Source organism: Mobula birostris, chromosome 5 (assembly GCF_030028105.1).
Source record: "Mobula birostris isolate sMobBir1 chromosome 5, sMobBir1.hap1, whole genome shotgun sequence".
Taxonomy (NCBI): Eukaryota; Metazoa; Chordata; class Chondrichthyes; order Myliobatiformes; family Myliobatidae; genus Mobula; species Mobula birostris.
The window spans coordinates 64,610,905-64,628,316 of record NC_092374.1 but is presented as its reverse complement, the minus strand read 5'-3'; the positions used below and the strand labels follow the sequence as shown (position 1 = coordinate 64,628,316).

Sequence of the window (17,412 nt, the reverse complement as noted above, 5' to 3'; positions counted from 1 at the left end):
GACCAGGTAAACTTGAGTGCAGGGTGAAAGTTGGAGGCAAAGTTAATAAAGTCAACGAGTTCTGCATGCGTGCAGGAAGCAGCGCCAATGCAGTCATCGATGTAGCGAAGGGAAAGTGGGGGACAGATACTAGAATGGGCACAGAACATAGATTGTTCCACAAACCCAACAAAAAGGCAGGCATAGCTAGGACCCATATGGGTGCCCATAACTACACCTTTAGTTTGGAGGAAGTGGGAGGAGCCGAAGGAGAAATTATTAAGAGTAAGGACTAATTCCGCTAGACAGAGCAGAGTGGTGGTAGAGGGGAACTGATTAGGTCTGGAATCCAAAAAGAAGCGTAGAGCTTTGAGCTTAGAATATTTTGGGTTTATAAATCATCTTGGTTTGTTACTGGGGTACAGTTGTCACAGGCAGCTGTTAATACCTGGGAGCTTAACTATGTGGTATTACTTATTGGAGCTGTGATGATAAAAATTGAGCTCTGGGAGAGATTAGCAGTCAAAACTGAACTTTTCTTTCACCTTGTAATGGAAACCATTGCCAAATACTGCAGTAACCCTGCTCCCCACCATTGCTGAATGCCAGTCAACTGCAGCACCTCAATATAATTTTCACAACCAAGATTAGGTAAAAGTATCCAGAGCCAACACAGGTAGATAGCACTAGGGCCCTCATTAGGCATGATCCAAACGAACAGTGGAGCAAGTTCACAGAGCTAATAGTTTCCCAAGCATTACTATCTTCTATGCTAATATAAAATACTGCCAATGCTGCAGCAACAAACAACAATATGCCAGCAGAACTCAGTGGGTTAGGCAGCATCTGTGAAGAGAAACGGACAAACAGCATTTTGGGTTGAGACTCTTCATATGGACAAGGGGCTCTAACCCAAAGCTTAATGCCTGACTGCCCATTTTTCGTCACAGATGCTGCCTGTCCAATCGAGTTCCTCAAGTAAATTGCTTATCTACTAAGATTGGATCAACCAAGACAGGATCTAAATGGCGTGGCTTCCATGTTAATTGGTGCAAATGAGCCACTTGCAAGCTAAATTGGACAGTCTTTTCTCATGTGCTTAATTGTTTGATCTTTGATCCATTGGGACATACACGAGATGAGAGAAATAATCTTATTCTTTAACAAGTACTGTCTTAGGCTGGCTATAGAAATGAAGCATTACACTGTAAAAACATTCAATATTGCAGGAATCAAGAACAACTGCACATGCATTAAAATATAGAGATTAAAAATTTATGAAGGCTTGTATCCAAAAGCTCATCTGAAAACTTCCAATAAAAGAAAAATCCACATCTAAACTTCTGAACTACACTTCAGGTAGTGATTTTAGTGTATCCTAAAGAATTTCAAACTTGGGCCAAAATCTAGAGCCATACAGAACCCTCTTGATGTTGACCTCAACTTAAACTAAAAGAAGAACAGGTTATTTCATCCCTTAGAGTATCTTTTGACCTTTCAATGCACCTCTTCTGTGGAAGAATTTATGCAGAATCGGAAGTCTATTACAGTTACAGGCATGTTTCGCAATTCACTCCACATCTGGATTCCATTTAAATTCTGGTGTTTAGATGCAGAAAGAGATAAATTAACCAAGCACAGCTTCTATATATTAGTTTTTGATTAAAAAGTAGTACCTAACAGCCTCCTTTATAAGTAATCTTTACATATTCATTAAACAATAAATTTGATTGATACAAAACAAACAGCTCTATTTAACAACCCCAAATCCTTTTACTTCTTGAGAAAGTTAAATTTTAATCTTTTATTGACCAGAGCACACACAAATAGGTGCATTATTAAGGTACAAAAATTTTCAACAATTTTAGAACTCTTTTTACTTGGTTTAAAAAATAAGGAAAATTGGGCTTAATTTGCACAAAATGTCTTAAATACACACAGTCACATGCGGCTCTAGAAATTGCTACAGTAAGTAAAACAGTGTCCTGCACTAAAGTCTACGTTTTTTTAAACTTGTGGAATTATGCCATGAAATCAGACAAACCTATAGCCGATAAATCCTTCACTGAAGTGAACCTCGTAGCAGATTTAGCTTAGTTTTTCCTAAACTGGAGCTCCAACGAATATGAGTACTTGTATATGAGAAGCCTAGTTATAATTGCAAAGTGCCATCAAATGAAACTAAAATAAATATGACATACAAAATATGTGACATTAATAGTAATCAAAAAAAATCTCGTCAAACTGCTAGAAGATTTTTTACAAACAATTTTCAGCTATGCAGAGCCCAAAGATATAAAACAATGGATAAGAAACTATGCATTTAAAACACAACATGGTTACCAGAACACTGAATTATTTTCCTCAGTATTAAGACAATATCCTCAATAACTGTAAAGTGAAAAGGCTGAAATGGTAGGAGTCTTGAAGTAATCCGCAAACTTCACAGAAAGAAAATTGTGAGATACCAGTCTACCATGTTTCAGGTTTTAGCCAGACTAACATCTTTGTCTTGTAAATACATTTTACTGTATGTTGCTAGGTAGGACATTATGGGCACGGATCAGCAAGTCCATATGGAAAGATATGAATGGATCCTACAGGTCACTGACAGAGGTACTCAAACCCTGAACATGTTCAAGTATAGTTGCTAAGCTTCAATGTTGTAAAAGTAAATCTTTTTATGATATTTTTGTCACTTATTTACTTTGAGGGAATTTTAGTGTCAGCTAATTGTTTTCAATTACTAAAACAGTTTGACTTCAAAGGTGGCAAACATGTAATTTATAATACTCTCAATTCACTTGCAGATCAAAGAACAGGGGCAGCAACGGGGTGAGAATGTAAAGGGGGACAAGGGACGCTGGGAAAGTAGTTAAAACACTGATAATGAGAAATGGCTAAAAACATCACACAGTTAATACTGGGTTAAACTTTTAATACTGCAGCTACGGAAAGAGGCAAGATTGTTCAAAAATATTGTTTCCCATTTCCCCATCCGGAAATTTGTGAATTAAAATCTGTGCAGCTGAATAATTTCTGTAAGCTTTCTTGAAAACTTAGTACTTGGACATAAAGGATGCCATTGTTAAAGAAATGAATAAAGTTGGTGCACATTTCAAAATACAGGTCCACAATCCCTTATCCCAAATCCTTGGGGCCAGTTGCATTTCGGAATTCAGAATTTTTCGGATTTCAGAAAATTGATAATTATATTGGTAGTTAACCTGTTTCAATGCGGGTGGACTTTAGGACCCGGGGAGCTCCGGACCTACGCACATCCTTCTATATACTTTAAATCATCTCTAGATTACTTATACCTAATACAATTGAAGTGCTATGTAAATAGTTGTTACACTATATTGTTTAGGGAATAATGACAAGAAAAAAGGTCTGTACATGCTCAAACGAGTGTTGGAGAGAGAACTTCCGGGTTTTCCCCATCCACGCTCTATTTGACTTATTGGAATAAATGTAGAATGTAAATACTCTAGGACATATACAGGTTCAAACTAAGCTAAATACTCTACAGGTACCTGATGGGCCAGGAACAGGATTCTCAAGTTATGAAGCAGCACTATGATAGACAGCATTTTTAAAGACTTATGCAGTGTTTTCCTATTTTTCCATTAGTTTATGGTCACCACTGTCACTATAAAACTTCAGTAACTTGTCTTTCTGTTTCCTTAAATCATATACAGTGGTAGTTCCGACACTATATTCTTCAGTAAGACGCCGCACAGACACATCACGATCAAGCTTCTCAATAACTCCACTTTCTGTGTTATTGATAATGATAGATGCTTCCTTCTCTTTTTCTCATTGTTACCCATAGGGGTATCTGCAGCTCTTTTTGACATTTTCACAGTGAAATTAAACATAAAGTCAACAGTGAACACAAAATATCAGCGAACAGCAAATGCATGTGTAACCAGTACGAGCGCTGAGCCACAACTGACGTCTGGCGGCCTCTGCTAGTGCTGCCACGTCACACCTGAGTGACGTCAGCTGTTGGCGCGCCAAACAAGCCTTGTTACGACACGCTCCACATTCCACGAAAAAAACTTCTGTTTTCGGAGCTTTTCAGATTTCAGAATTTCGGATAAGGGATTGTGGACCTGTAGAATCAAAACTTTTTGAACAACTTCACGGAACTAAAGTACTTCAAAAGTGAGGTTTCAGTTTATGATGTCCACAGCCTTGCTTGGAAGAAAAATTCCAGACCGTTATCAGTACACATTTACTTTTAAAAAGAGTTTTACTAAATCATTTACCTGTACAATCGATCACTGATTTGTCCACTTGCAAGATATAATTCATTCACACACCGAGTTTAAAAAGTATAACTACTGGTGGCTGAAGAATGATTAGGCTCTATAAAATTGCAAGAGGACGGAGAGTACTAAAAATAATGTTTAAAATCCTAAAGCAAATTTCTGTCAAGCTGTATCGGAGGAAGAGTCAAAAGAACCCGAGATAATAAAATTCCCTGTATTGTTCAGACCAGACATTGACTGGGCAGCTTGCTGGCTCAGATTGTTACATATCAACACCAACTGGTTGCTTTGTGCCTCAGACAGAGAACTACAGCTCTGGTAAACACTAAAGTTGGTCTTCCTCCCTGGAATATTCCCCTTTTCACACATAGTTTTAACCATTTTTGACAGTTTATTCTTCCCTAGGGATTGACTATTGTACCAGTAAAGTGCAGCCAGGTTACAGACCGGCTTAATTGACAGATAGAAGGGGGCATCTTCATAGCGCATAGCTGGAGGGCGCCTTTGTGCGTACTCTTTGTAGTCCTGCACGGGACATGTCTGTGGAGAATGCGGCGTAGCGTAAATTCTGCACTCCGTTCCAGCTCTCCGGCTCTTCCCTTGTGCATCAGAATTGTCTATGATTTCCCACTCCAGGTACTCCAAGCCTGTCTCGGTTATGTGCAGCCTGATATCCCCCCACTTTAGCGTGGAACTGTGGAATCCTGCACAATGCCCAAAAGCTTTAGTGTTGTTCAACCACACAAGATTGAGCAGCCCCTCAGGGTTATATCTGCTTAGCAAACCCCTCTTGCGCAGGATGAGCTCATCGGCAAAAGTTAGTTTCATTGACTTATGTGGCTTGTTTCCTTTCCCTTTACCTCTCAGCTCAAGCTGCTTCTGCTTAAGTGCTTCTTGGGAACGCCTGAATTCTTTATCTCTTGTTATACTGAACCCATATTTGTATTCCTTTAAGTACCTTTCAAGTCCACACTGATAGTTGGCCAAACTGTTGGGCTCGTATTCAGAACCATCTTTCTGCCTGGCATCCACAAAGAATGAAGCTAGGTAGACATCAAGTTCCGTGCATGGTATAAATTGGATTTCCCGGTTTTCATGTGGATATTTGGAAAGGAGGAACTCTCTGAAGTTTCTTAGTGCTGTCAGCGTGCTCCGGACAGTTTTTTCATTCTGTTGACCCTCGCAGGCTCTTTCTTCATTTTCTAAAAATGGAACAGGGAAGGGAAAGAAAAAAAATATAAGCTGCTCATAAAGCCAATTAAAAGTAAATTTCAATTTCACAAAGGTCATTGGAAAACGATATTACATACCTGTCTTAGGTTTCAAAAGCCAACTTCAATTTCACACATGACGTAAAAACTTAAAGACGCAAAAATTATCAAAAAGGTCCTCATGTCAATGTTGCACTCAATAGTGCACATGAATTAGTGAGAGAGATCACATAGAGCACAGACCATCTCAGATCAAACATACCAGGCCAACATGTTGCAATGTTACATTGCAGAACCAACCAATGCACGACCCTGCAAATGGGTGCCGAAAGTCCAGCAACAGCAGCCTGGATGCATGAAGTAAAGATGAAACAAAATGACAAGTAGCCTGCCTGTATTACTCTGACAGTAATTAGGGAAGTCAAATGGTGGAACACAAAACTAATGTATAAGAAACCATTTGTGGTTTAAGCAAAAGTAAGAGAGGTAACCTGAAAGAGCACGAGTAGAATTTTCATCCTTTACCCTTCCTTAATCAATATTGTTTCTAGGATTTCCATAACTAAATGGAATATTGAAAAATCATCTAATGTATAATTAAACATTTCAACTTGTGTTGGACCCACGGCAAACACATTTTGAAGTGCAAAGCATCTGGGTTAACTATTAAGTTAGATGTTGCCTACTGACAGTGAGAATATCGACAATGAACCGTAAAAGACTTAAGCATGCATCATCGACATTGAAGTATTTTGTCCTGCTCAAGATGCATCTCCTTCCAGACAATTGGCTACAATATCCAAAAATTAACTTGCAGCTCGAGTTAGGTTCATCAGACTCCACAAGAATGTCAAAAGAAATAAAACTTTCACTGTGCACATGCTAAAGCAAATTGTACTGGTTTAAGCATCATATACTTTGTGCTTACAACAGTACAAAGAAGCAAACTTGGAAAATTTAATTTTGTGGAACATGTGGACCAAACATATTGTAAATAATGCATGACTATCATTACATAAAAATGCTACACTGCAATTATACAACAGTGAAATAATATACAAGAAATCCGAAGTAGAAAATTAGGCTGTAAATTCTCAACAGGTCAGGGAGTATTAGTGCAGAAGGATTTGGATAAAAAGTTTATCAATCTGATGCGTTAATTCTTGTTTCTTTTTCTACAGATGTTGACAAGTATTTGTTTGACAAGTATCTATTTTGCCTCTGGTACTGTAGTAAATAAGAGCATACAACCACCATACAGTAGGAGCAGAATTAGGCCATTTGGCCCATTGAATCTGCTCCACCATTTCATCATGGCTCATCCTTTTTGCCTTAGCCCCAATCTCCTGACTTCTTCCCGTATCCCTTCATACCCTCATTAATCAAGAATCTATCAACCTCTACCTTAAATACACCCAATGACATGGCCTCCATAGCCACCTGTAATGACAAATTCCAGATCCACCACTACACAAGGAAATCTGCAGATGCTCGAATTTCAAGCAACACACATAAAAATTGCTGGTGAATGCAGCAGGCCAGGCAGCACCTATAGGAAGAGGTACAGTCGACGTTTCGGGCCGAGACCCTTCGTGAGGACTAACTGAAAGAAGAGATAGTACGAGATTTGAAAGTGGGGGGGGAGCTAAAAGCTGGAAAGTTGATTGGCAAAAGGGATATGAGAGAATCATGGGACGGGAGACCTAGGGAGAAAGAAAGAGGGAGGGGGGGGAAGCCCAGAGGATGGGCAAGGAGTATAGTGAGAGGGACAGAGAGAGAGAGGGAGGGGAAGGGAGAGGGAGGGGAAGGGAGAGGGAGGGGAAGGGAGAGGGGGAGAGAGGGAGGGGGAGAGAGGGAGGGGGAGAGAGGGAGGGGGAGAGAGGGAGGGGGAGAGAGGGAGGGGGGAGAGAGGGAGGGGGAGAGAGGGAGGGGGAGAGAGGGAGGGGGAGAGAGGGAGGGGGAGAGAGGGAGGGGGAGAGAGGGGGAGAGAGGGGGGGAGGGGGGGGGAGGGGGAGGGGGAGGGGGAGGGGGAGGGGGAGGGGGAGGGGGAGGGGGAGGGGGAGGGGGAGGGGGAGGGGGAGGGGGAGGGGGAGAGAGGTAGGGAGAGAGAGATTGAGAGAGATAGACAGAGAAACAAATACATAAATAAATAAATAACTTATTATTAGTCCTGACGAAGGGTCTCAGCCTGAAACGTCGACTGCACCTCTTCCTACAGATGCTGCCTGACCTGCTGCGTTCACCAGCAACTTTGATGTGTGTTGCTATTATTATTAAATAATTATTTATTATTATTATTTTTTCGCTCTCTCTCCTTTTTCTCCCTCTGTCCCTCTCACTATACTCCTTGCCCGTCTTCTGTGTTTCCCTCCTCCCCCTTTCTTTCTCCTTAGACCTCCCGTCCGATGATCCTCTCATATCCCTTTTACCAATCAACTTTCCAGCTCTTAGCTTCATCCCTCCCCCTCCCACTTTCAAATCTCTTACTACCTCTTCTTTCAGTTAGTCCTGACGAAGGGTCTCGGCCCGAAACATTGACTGTACCTCTTGCTATAGATGCTGCCTGGCCTGCTGCGTTCACCAGCAGTTTTTATGTGTGTTGACAGATTCACCACTCTCTGACTAAAGAAATTCTTCCTCATCTCTGTTCTATAAGGACACCCCTCTATCCTGAGGCTGCGTCCTCTGGTCTTAGACTCCCCCACATCCACTCTATCGAGGCCTTTCAACATTCAATAGGTTTCAATGAGGTCACCCCTCATTCTTCTGAATTCCAGTGACCAGAGGCTTTGAGCCATCAAATGCTCCTAATGTGACAAGCCTTTCAATCCCAGAATCATTTCTGTGAACCTCCTTTGAACCCTCTCTAATGTCAGTACATCCTTTCTTACATAAGGGGCCCAAAACTGCTCACAATGGTCCAAGTGAGGCCTCACCAGTGCTTTATAAAGCTTCAACATTACACCCTTGCTTTTATATTCTAGTCAAATAAAACTAAGAATAGATGTTTATGAATAAATCTAGGAGAAAATTTACAAACAACTTTATCCAAACAGTGATAAGACTGCAAAACTCAGAAATTGCAAGGCCGAGGCAAATGGTACAGATACAAACAGGAAGTCAGAAAGGAATTAAGAGATATGCCAAATGAACAAGATGGAGGAGAATGGGAAGAAGTCGAAGCATCGTCACAAGCATTGTGAAGATGGGCCAAATTGCAGATATGTTATAGTGTAAATACTACTTCAAATACATCTCAGTCTGTTTACTTCGTCAAGGCAACTGTATTCAGGTGTGCGGTTTAGTAGCAGCACAGGAGCTGTGGAAAATAAACTAAAAATGCTGTAAATTTACTTTTTTTCCTGAACAAGAAGGTGGTATGAGTGTTCTGGAATTTCATTATTTGCTTTGCTCTACTTAGCATTATAGACAAATTTGCAATGGCAACTGAGCAAGTACAGCGAGCCCCCAGGCTGTAGAGATAAAAATAAAACACTGAGTAGCAGAGGTTACAGCCTTGGCAAGACATAAAAAGGGGAGTATAAATAGATCGAGGGGAAGAGCTAAGAAGGGGAAAAATACATGAAAAATCACTTTTTAAAAATACTTTAAAAACACACGTGGTATTAGTCATGCAGTTACATCACTAGCTGATGAATTGGCCTGCTTTGGAATCTATGTTGAAAGCTGGGCTAAATTTAAATAGTTCACAGCAGCATGGGAAGTGGTGGATTTATGGTGTTGTAAGATACTTTCTATTGCCATTATCCATATAGAATTTAAAAGACCCACACAAAGAGGTCCGAAATTTCAAATCCAAATTAAAGCATTTGTAGATCTTCTTACCATGACAGGATTTCAATACTAGGTTGGAAGGCATGTAACTGAATGCTTAAAACTCCTATCATTTCAATTGGGTGAGCTGTTTAAAGTTTTAGCAGGTTCTATGGCTACGCTGAAAGCAAAGAGTGGGAGTAAAAGGGGTTTTTCTGGTTAGCTACAGGCGACTAGTGGTGTTGTTCCCCAGGGGTCAGTGTTGGGTCTGCTACTTTTCATCCTGTATATTAATGATCAAGATGATGGAATTTATGTCTCGAGGGTGAAGGCTGCAGATGATACAAAGACCAATGGAATTGAAAAAGCAGGAAATCTTCAGATGGATTTGGAAAACTGGGAAAATAGGCAAAGAAGTGGCAGATGGAATGCAGCGCAGTGAAGTGAATGGGCATGCACTTTGGTAGAAGGAATATTGGCATAGACTATTTTCTAAATGGGGAGAAAATAGAATTGACTTTATTTCTTACATCCTTCACATACATGAGTAAAAATCTTTACATTACGTCTCTATCTAAATGTGCAATGTGCAATCATAATAATTTATAATTTATAAATAGAGCAGTGCAATTTATAGTAATTTGTAATAAATAGTATGTACAACAGAACAGCCAATACAGCATAGAAATACAATTGTGTCAGCATGAATTAATCAGTCTGATGGCCTGGAGGAAGCTGTCCCGGAGCCTGTTGGGGTAACCCGGGTCCCAAAAGATCATTTGGGCCCTTTTTCTGTACCTGTCACTGTAAATGTCCTGAATAGTGGGAAGTTCATGTCCACAGATGCGCTGGGCTGTCCGCACCACTCTCTGCAGAGTTCTGCAATTAAGGGAAGTATAGTTCCCATACCAGGCAGTGATGCGGCCGTCTTGATGCTCTCAATTGTGCCTCTGTAGAAAGTCCTTAGAATTCAGAAAACGGATGTGCTGAGGGACTTGGGAGTCCAAGTGCAGGGTTTCATAAAAGTTAACTTGCAGGCTGAGTTAGTGTGAAGGAAATCAAATACAATGTTGACATTCATTTCAAGAGGACTAGAATATAAACACAGGATGTAATGCTCTGAGTCTTTATAAGGCACTGGTCACACTGCACTTGAAGTATTCTGAGCAGTTTTAGGTTTAAGGATGTGCTGGCAATGGAGAGGATCCAGAAGAAGGTTATGTGAACGATATTGAGGATGAAAGGGTTAACATATGAAGAGCATTTGATGGCTCTGGTCTGGTACTTGCTGGGGTTTAGAAGAATGTGAGGGGGGGGAATTTCATTGAAACCGAATGAATATTGAAAGATCGCAATAGAGTGGACATGGAGAGGATATTTCGTATAGTGGGGAAATCCAGAACCAGAGAGAACAGCCTCACAACCATTAGAACAGAGATGAAGTGAAATTTCTTTAGCCAGAGGGTGATGAATCTGTGCAACCATTTGCCACAGACAGATGTGGCAAGCAAGTCATTGAGCATATTTAAAGGGGAGGTTGATCGGTTCTTAATTAGTAAGGATGTCAAAGGTTACAGGGAGAAGTCAAGAGAATGGGGTTAAAAGAAAATATCAGCCATGATCAAATGACAGAGCAGACTTGATGGGCTGAATGGTCTCATCCTGCTCCTTTGTCTTACAGACTATACAATATTTAGTTTGCTTGTAAATTAGTACATTAGGCAATGCTTCTACTGTGAGGATATGACCAATATGTCAAAATTCAGTGACTTTGTGCTTTGTCTGTTGAATTCCTACGATCCAGGTACTAAAAACATTTTGGAATAAACCACGAACAAACACCAAAGTACTTAAGGAAAATAATTTGTAATAGTTGAGAATAGGTGTAGGATAAGAGAAATGTGAATCGGACACTGCCCACTAAATCAAGACTAGACAACATTTGGGCACGAGCTTGAGAATGCAAAGAAAAATTCACATGACAAATGTGCCAGACAATAATAATTTTCAAAGTAAAATGCTACTTCCTTCCATTAATTTTGAGCATCAATGTTACCTGCAGGTGTCTAGGAGGAACTGTGGCAGGGTGCAGTGGTCACACTAATTATAGGCTTAACTGGACGAGCCACACAAATACTGTGTTAGCAACACCAGGTTTGAAGGCAAAATACAGCAAATGTAAGTGACTCATGTTCAACAATGAAGTCTGATTGACTGGCAAATCATCTACTACCAGTACTTATTGGATAAAGAATGCAAGGTGCCAGCCAAGCACTGTCTATAGCTTTTTTAACCGATCCCTACCATGACCTTGACCATCTAGAAGGGAAAAGGGCAGAGACACCAGCAAACTTCTCTGCATCACACAACATATTCTCCTTGAAAACGGCTCACCATCCTTTCCTGAATGAGTATAAATGCTGCAAATCCAAATCTAGCATAACCATTGGAGTACCTATGCTATTTGTGCTGTTGTAATTCAGAAAATTAAGATGAGCAATAAATCCTGGGCTTGCCAGCAATACTGACATTCCTTACATGAAAACATAGTGAAGAGGACGACTGTTTCTGCCTGTGCACCCCTGAAAAAAATTCGTCAAATGGTAAAGCCTTCTATCACTGGGCAGCACCAGTAAGTCTATCACAAAGAATAAAACTAGAAAGTAGTTAACGAAATGATGGCTGCTGGGTAAAGCCATTTGGCTCTCCAAAAGTGATTTTCAGTTCCTTTGGAACAGCACTCAAATGTTTCAATCCAATGGTCCTGATGAAGAGGCGTGGCCCAAAACGTCAACCTATACTCTTTTCCATAGATACTGACTGGCCTGCTGAACTCCTCTAGCATTTTGAAGGTGTTGCTTGGATTTCCAGTATCTGCAGATTTTCTCTGGTTTATTTTCAAGAATACATTTCACATACTGGGAGAACTGGTGAAGCTGTTATCCCAGTACAAGCCCACACCTTAAAGAGAAGGAAATTGGCAGTGAGAGAGGAAAATACCAATCAACTTACCTCTGTCCTTCATACCATGGAATGAGGTACTGCATATTAACTGTGTACTTCACTAAGAATAGCCATGTGTTGTCTGTAGAAATGGAGAACCAGAATCTCTTGAACCAGAAGCAAAAAGAATAAAGGCATTGGGCACAGTTGGCTTGACAGGGTGAATGTGCAACACCATGTGTCAGCCTGGGCCCATACCAAGGTAAAGTTGTTTCTGAATGGTCCACTTTTGTGTCTGGAATCTGTGCTGTGTAACACATGCACTGAAACACACAACCCACAGAGCCAGTCATAGTCCCTTCAAATTTCTGCACCTTTAAATATTCACATTATATAAACATATAAACATTAACAACTTGATGCATTATCCTCTGCACTATAAGCAGCTGCGCTGTTCGGTGTACTTCCTAATCATTCCCCCTGTAGCACAAAAATGATGAGCTTTGATGTAAATGGCCCCTTTGAATTGTACAAATTTCATAATTTCCCAGTGTTACTCTGAAAATGCAGTGCCAAAAACCAGAGGCACTTATTTAGGATCTGCACTCAAGGGGCACCAACAGAAATCTCCATTTCAGCTGCCTTGCATGAGAAAATAAGCATTACTGTAACGAATCAACATACAAATCCCTCACCGAATTTCTCAGTAGTAACTATAATCTGTTCACTCGTGAATTTTTCCAAGTAAATGGAGATCAAAGGGACCAAATTTATCCAGATTCTGTAAGAAGTCTATATTTCCACACATCCTTAACATTGATTTTGTGGCTTTGATGATCTTTCTCAAAATCTCCAGGGGCATAATGCAGTTTCTCAATCTTTCATATAGAACGTTGGTCATTGGCAGTTTCCTTCTTTAGTGTGTAAAAGTTGCAGAAGTGGAATTTGCATCAAATACATCTTCAGTAAATTCAAAAGCACCTACTTCTAACAGTATCTTCAACCATACATGCTCCACTTTTGAAATGCCCAAGTGTAATATTTAACTGCAGGCTGGTGGACAATCTTGTTAAAATAAGGGTCCTTGATATGCTTAAAATTGTGCAGTTCATCATCAAAGCCACTCATTACTGTTCTGGACCACTTTGCTTTTTTGCTGTTGGCTGTCTGTTTCTGAAAGCACCAGTTATCTTGATTATATAATTTTAGCAATGATTGAAAATTAATGTTAGTTTAAACCTCTATACTTTAAAAGTGGCTGAAAAAAAGTTGAACTGCTGTAAGACTAAGAATTAAAAAGCTCCTAACTCTGCAGTGCAAATAGCTTAAGTTTTGTTTACATCATACATTAGAGAATAGTCAAAAGGGTAATTCAAAAGGAAGAGGGAATAAGCACGTTTATGAAAGACTGTGGCATCATTTCAGCAGACTTGACCTGTGATAACGCAATTTACAAATGGTTTTAAAAAACTGTTTTTCAAAAAAAACAAAGGAAATTGAAGTAGCTTAATCTGAATTGATGTTATATGGGGGATCTGGAACTCAGTGCCCTCCTTGTGATTGAAAGGGCAGCGAGTGTTGAGGGCTGAATTGCTTATTCATTTTTTAAAACAACTGATTCTCCACTTTGCACTTACTTTTTACAATACATTCCTAAATCAAATCTACAGCCTGTTGGAGCATCAAGATTATTCCTTTAAATATTTGTGTAGTACTGATTAAAACCATAAATTACAAAAGGAACCCATTATTATATTCACATCCCAAACACACAGCATGACCAGCACAGGGCACAGTTTACAAACCAAAGTTTTAACTGTATTCTATATAAAAAGGTATATTAAAATATTTTAGTTAGTACTGCAAATAAAATAGGCTTGGAATTTCTGGTTGAAAAGCTCAGATCTGGCTTACCTTGCTATTTACAACTGAGAGTACAGTAACTCTGACATCTGTACGTTAAAGATGAAAATCTGTAAGTTACTGTCAGCTCACTGATATCACAGAGTATGCTATTGTGGTCTTAATAAATCCAATAAACCAATCACGCTGATTCTGTCTTGAGCATCACTACCTACACATAGCTTTTGCTTTAAGCACTAAATAGGTGCTATATTCAATAAAGAGCAACTTAACTTGATAACTAAATCAGTAACTGAGCACACTCTTCTAGGCCTGTAAAATTAATTTTGAAATGTAGACCATATGGGAGGCAGGGTTTGAGGGTCGGCACAACAATGTGGGCCGAATGGCCTGTACTGTGCTGTACTATTCTATGTTCTATTAATTCACTCAATTCCGAAGATAAAAATCTAAAGTTGTTGTTAAAGTCAAAAACAAATTACGCTTATCTGATTAAGAGAGAGATATATACATATACATACACACACACACACACACAAATGCCAAGACAAATCCAGTTTTATCTTAATGCAAACTGGAATGATAATATGTTCCATGCCTTTTATTTGTTGATTACTCGTTTTCCTTGCTCCTAGATGTCTCAGATCATTCAAAAAGACATCAGATGACTCGAGTTGAAACATAGTAAAACAGGCAACATGGTTTGGGGCTGCTTTGCTGCCCCAGGGTCTGGACAGCTTGCAATCATTGAGGGAATAATGAATTCAAAATTTTATTAAGACAGTTTACAGGAGAATGTCAGGGTAGCAGCCCATCACCTGAAGCTTGATAATGCAACAAGATAATCCTCCGAAAGACAAGAGTAAATCAACAACAGAATGGTTTAAAAAGAAGAAAATTTGTGTTTTGGAATGACCGAGTCAAAGTCCTGACCTTAATCCTACAAAAAAGTTGTGGAAGGACCTGAAGCAAGCAGTTCATGCAAGGAAGCCCACCAATATCCCAGAGTTGAAGCAGTTTTTTCTTTAAGGAGGAATGGGCTAAAATTCCTCCAAGCCAATGTGCAGGACTGAACAACAGTTATCGGAAACATTTGGTTGAAGTTATTGCTGTACGGGGGCAGGGGTCACACCAGTTACTGAAAGCAAAGGTTCACGTTACTTTTTCCAACAAATACATGTAATGTTGGATCACCTCTCTCAATAAATAAATGAACAAATATGCTGTTTTTTGTGTTATTTATTTAATTGGGATCTCCATCTAGTTTTAGAACTTAGGCGAAGATCTAATCACAGCTTAATTACTTATGCAGAAACAAAGGAAATTCTACAGGGTTCACAAACTTTCTAGCACCATTGTATAAGTTATATTTCCAAACCAAGCCAATTAAGTGCATATGAAGTATTGGTGTAATATTGAAACTGAATCAGATAATTTGCATTCAGCCATCTTCAACAAGCAATGTTATAACTACCAAATGTTCTTTTTAGTTTAACAGACAAAGATTAGCCAGAATATTTGAGGACCCAGAACAGTGGAGAGTGGCTGAAGGGGTGTGGATCCTGAAGGAGGAAAACACCGCCCAGATAGACCAGTTCCGCATCATCTCCCTGCTGTGTGTCGAGGCGAAGATCTTCTTCAGTGCCGTTTCCAATCGGCTGTGCACCTACCTAGCAAAGAACACCTATACTGATACATCAGTCCATAAGGGTGGCATTTCAGGGATGCCGGGCTGTCTGGAGCTTACGGTGTGGTGACACAGCTCATCAGGGAGGCTAGAGAAAACTAGGCAACCTGTCAGAGATGTTGCCTGGCCTGCTGCGTTTAACATCAATTTTGATGTGTGTTGCAACCTGTCAGTGTTGTGGCTTGACCTGGCAAATGCATATGGCTCCATTCCGCACAAGCTAGTGCAGCTCACACTGACCAAACATCATAGCCCCAGCAGAATCAGAGACCTTATCACTGATTATTACAGCAACTTCAGGATGAGGGTCTCTTCAGGAGCAATTACATCAAGCTGGCACAAGGTGGAGATCGGCATCATCACAGGGTGCACTCTCTCAGTGACACTGTTCTCCTTACCCATGAACATGCTCACTAAGTCTGCTGAACCAGAGTGCAGAGGGCCCAGAATGAACTCTGCTCAATGGCAACCACCTATCAGGGCATTCATGGATGACCTCACAGTCACCACAGAATCAGTCCCAGGCTGCCGGTGGATTCTGCAGGGGCTCGAACATCTGGTGGAGTGGGTCCGGGTGCGTTTCAAACCAGCCAAATCAAGATCGATGGTGCTGAGGAAAGGGAAGGTGGAGAACAAGTTCCGGTTCAGCATCGCAGGCACAGCCATCCCAACCATCACAGAAAAGCCAGTCAAGAGCTTAGGTAAGGTTTTTGATAGCTCCTTAAGGGACACTACATCCATGCAGGTGACCTGCACCAAGTTGGATGGCTGGCTGAAATGAATGAATGAATGAAATTTATTTCGGTCGGTACAAACATAACAAAAAGCATCATTTTCAACGATGATTTATTTCATAGGACAAAATTACAACAAAAAAACAGATATTCTTTAAAACAGACCAAAAGGGTGTAGGCTGAAGCTACAGCTTATTACGCCTAGCCCTCTTACTTATACAACAACATATTTGGCACCAATCATCACATCAAAACAAAAAATATCATAATCTTTTAACACAAAATCCAATTCCAAGTATCATTTATTTACATTACTCCCATTCATTTTCAATCATGTATTTTATATTTGTTCATTAAATTATTTCTAAATAATTTTTTAATCTTGTTAAGTGTGGTGCATGTTTTTAAATTCTAACTACAACTGTTCCATAGATTCACCCCTCTGACTGAAATACAATGATTTTTTTACATTTGTTCTTATCCTTTGTTTTTGAAATATACATGTTCCTCTCAAATCATGTTGACTTTCTCTCATTTTAAACAATCTGTGGACAAGTCTGGCCTACCTGGGAAGTTTAAAGCCTGGGTGTATCAGCATGGCATTCTTCCCAGAATCCTGTGGCCCCTCCTCGTCTATGCAGCTCCGATCTCGACAGTCAAAACCTTAGAGAGGAGGGTTAGCAACCACCTCAGGAGATGGCTGGGGCTGCCAAAGAGCCTGAGCAGCATTGCACTCTATGGACACCACAACAAATTGCAACCGCTTTTCAAATCCTTGGCGGAGCAATTCAAGGTAACAAGAGCCAGAGAAGTGCTACAGTATAGGGACTCAAGTGATCCGAAGGTGGCTAGAGCAGGGATCCAAGTAAAGATTGGCAGGAAGTGGAGGGCAGAGGAAGTTGTTCAGGAAGCAGAGGCAAGGCTGTGTCACAGGAGGCTGGTGG

The 17,412-nt window shown here is 40.2% G+C and overlaps 1 protein-coding gene across 4 annotated transcripts in view; it reads right to left on the bottom strand.

Moving 5' to 3' along the window:
• The window catches only part of LOC140197757 (uncharacterized protein KIAA1958), a 169,653-nt gene that overhangs the window by 78,078 nt on the left and 74,163 nt on the right, over positions 1 to 17,412 (bottom strand). For 2 of the 4 annotated variants that reach the window (XM_072258180.1, XM_072258179.1), the window contains one exon: positions 4,258 to 5,458. The exons of the other annotated variants lie outside the window; for them this stretch is intronic. In XM_072258180.1, the coding sequence (XP_072114281.1) occupies positions 4,419 to 5,458 (1,040 nt within the window). In that variant the 3' untranslated portion in view covers positions 4,258 to 4,418. Of the gene's footprint in view, positions 1 to 4,257; positions 5,459 to 17,412 lie in introns of those variants that run through there. 4 annotated transcript variants of the gene reach the window in all.